This window comes from Quercus lobata, chromosome 12 (genome assembly GCF_001633185.2).
Source record: "Quercus lobata isolate SW786 chromosome 12, ValleyOak3.0 Primary Assembly, whole genome shotgun sequence".
Lineage (NCBI taxonomy): Eukaryota > Viridiplantae > Streptophyta > Magnoliopsida > Fagales > Fagaceae > Quercus > Quercus lobata.
Genome location: NC_044915.1, coordinates 38810950 through 38813607, shown reverse-complemented (window position 1 = coordinate 38813607; position 2658 = coordinate 38810950). Strand labels below are relative to the sequence as shown.

General features: G+C 37.9%; 1 protein-coding gene across 1 annotated transcript; it reads left to right on the top strand.

The window, feature by feature from the left end:
* The first annotated feature begins 1354 nt into the window (after positions 1-1354).
* Positions 1355-2342, top strand: LOC115970873 (carboxylesterase 1-like). Its single transcript, XM_031090492.1, has one exon. It carries the CDS (start codon positions 1365-1367, stop codon positions 2340-2342), a length of 978 nt encoding a protein of 325 aa, XP_030946352.1. The 5' UTR covers positions 1355-1364.
* Positions 2343-2658: the final 316 nt, after the last annotated feature.

Sequence of the window (2658 nt, the reverse complement as noted above, 5' to 3'; positions counted from 1 at the left end):
GAGTCTCACTCAATACCTTGAGTCTCAGGAAGATCAAGATATGACAAAACTACTCAACTTCACTAGAACTCAAAAGAAGAGAAGAGATGGGGTTTTTTGTGTGCTTTGAAATGAAGGAGAGGAAAGGTTTATATAGGAGTGGAGGAGGAAATATGAATAGAATGTCATTTAATGAGGGTTGATAAAGAATCATGAACCTAGACCTCATTTTATCCTTTGGGGAAATTTGGTGCATTAAATGTGGAGATTGATGACAGTGAGGAGCAAGCAAAGTTCGGTTTTCCCGTAGTTGTTATAACAGCCTGTAAAGCCAACTTCGAAAAATCATATCTGACTCAATTCTGATCAGAATTGTCTCATTATTGTGCTCAAATTGAAGCCCCGAATATCTAGTTTCTGGGAAAATTAACCTCATTCAAAGATTCAAAATATTCTGAGAGATATTGATGAAATAGTGAGTAGAGGTCATTTGTTAGAAAATGGTTTCAGCACAATTAACATTAATAGGTCCCAAATTAGCTCCCAATTAACATTAAATGACTCCAATCACTCCCATTTCAGACTTAAATGGTTCCGAATTTACTCTAATTAAAAGATAATTGCACAAATTACTCATTGAATAATTAATGTTTAACTATCTAGTTAATTAGGTGTGTGCAACCGTACCATATAATGTAGTCCTAATCAATCAAATTATGACACATCATTGATCTCAAATTTATTATACTTATAATCAATTGAAATCAATTGTTAATAATCACATATAGTCGGACTCAATTTTTGATGATGCATCTCAGCCATTAAAATTTGATTTGATGATAACTTTCAATCTGGTGGTCCGATTCGGGCTTATGACCAGTCGATTTAATCGTTACAACATCAAGATCATTTTGGTGAAATGAGATTAATGATCTAATGACTAGAATCAAGATGCATATTTTCAAGATGAAATTACCCTTTTGCCCTTCATGTGAGGTTAAATGCGAGTTGCAAAATAGGGTGTCAACAATGGACAATATTTATATGAAGAATTCTGGTGCCACAACAAAAGGCACAACTTATGTCACAACTCGCCATGTGACGAGTTGTGGCACAAGTTGTGCCTTTTGTTGTGGTATTAAAACTGCTCTATTTATATTTCTAACATTAACAACCAATTGCCTTTCCTAGTTTTTATGTGTTCCAAACTTACCAGAATTAATTAATTAAGTAATTAAACCAATTCACATTAACCAATCCAACAACTATAACTTGTTTTCACGAGTGAAAGTCAAACACATAGCAAATTCCATCTTCATACAACTACATTACTCAACAGTTTGAGCAGATAGCTCATCACAAAGCTAGAGAGTAGAGAGTCCGCCATGTCAAGTCAAACTGCTCCCTCAAATCCCACCGTTGTTCCCTACCAACACCTCCAAATCGCCCTCAATGTCGATGGCACGATCACACGCCTCCAAGAAATCCCGAACACTGCACCCACACCTGATCCTAGCCACCCCACTCCAGTTCTCTCCAAAGACGTCCCTCTAAACCAATCAAACAACACCTGGGTCAGAATATTCCTACCCAGAGAAGCACTTGATCATAACTCCTCCACTAAACTGCCTCTCACAGTTTACTTCCATGGAGGAGGGTTCATCCTTTACAGTACAGCCTCATCAATTTCCCATGATCATTGTGCCAACATGGCAATTGATCTCCACGTCATCATCGTATCCGTGGAGTACCGCCTCGCCCCAGAGCACCGTCTGCCGGCGGCTTATGATGATGCTATGGAAGCGTTACATTGGATCAAAACCACCCCAAATGATTGGATAAGAGATTATGCTGATTTATCTAACATGTTTATTATGGGTAGTAGTGCTGGTGGTAACATAGCCTACCATGCAGGATTACGAGCAGCCATGGAAATCGATAAACTTGAGCCTTTGGTGATCAGAGGGTTGATATTGCATCAACCAGGCTTTGGTGGGTCGCAAAGGACTCAATCAGAATTGATGGACAATGATCCAAATTTGCCACTAAGTGTTTGTGATCTACTGTGGGAATTGTCATTGCCAATTGCTAACCGCGACCATGAGTATTGCAATCCAAAGGTTGGAGATGGGCCTCAGCTTCTGGAAAAGATCAAGTTGCTAGGATGGAAGGTCTTGGTGGTGGGTTGTGATGGAGACATACTGTTTGAACATCAAATTGAGCTGGCAAAACTGATGAGAGAAAAGTGTGTGTCAGTGGTGAGCCAATTTGGCGAGGGGGGTTATCATGGGATAGATATATTTGAGCCTGCCAAAACTAAGGCACTCCTTAAAAATTTCATATTATCCTCATTGGTTGCCTAGGAAGAATAGTCCACATGTCAAAAGTCTTGCACAAAGAATAACGTTGTAATGTTGTTGATGTGATTAATGCTATGTTGTTATATGTATTGAAAAGTCATTGTTTTGCCTTTGATGCTGTTAAATCATAAATAAAACATCATTTTCATAATTATTGTTTTCCATCTTCCCTGTTAAAAAGGAATAATACTAAGAATACAACCATTTTACAAATAGTTTTACAAACTGCTGATGTAGGGAGTGATTATTGATAATTGAAAAAGTAATATTAATGGTGGGCTTAGATAAAACCAAAAAGAGGTTGGCCACATCAACATTT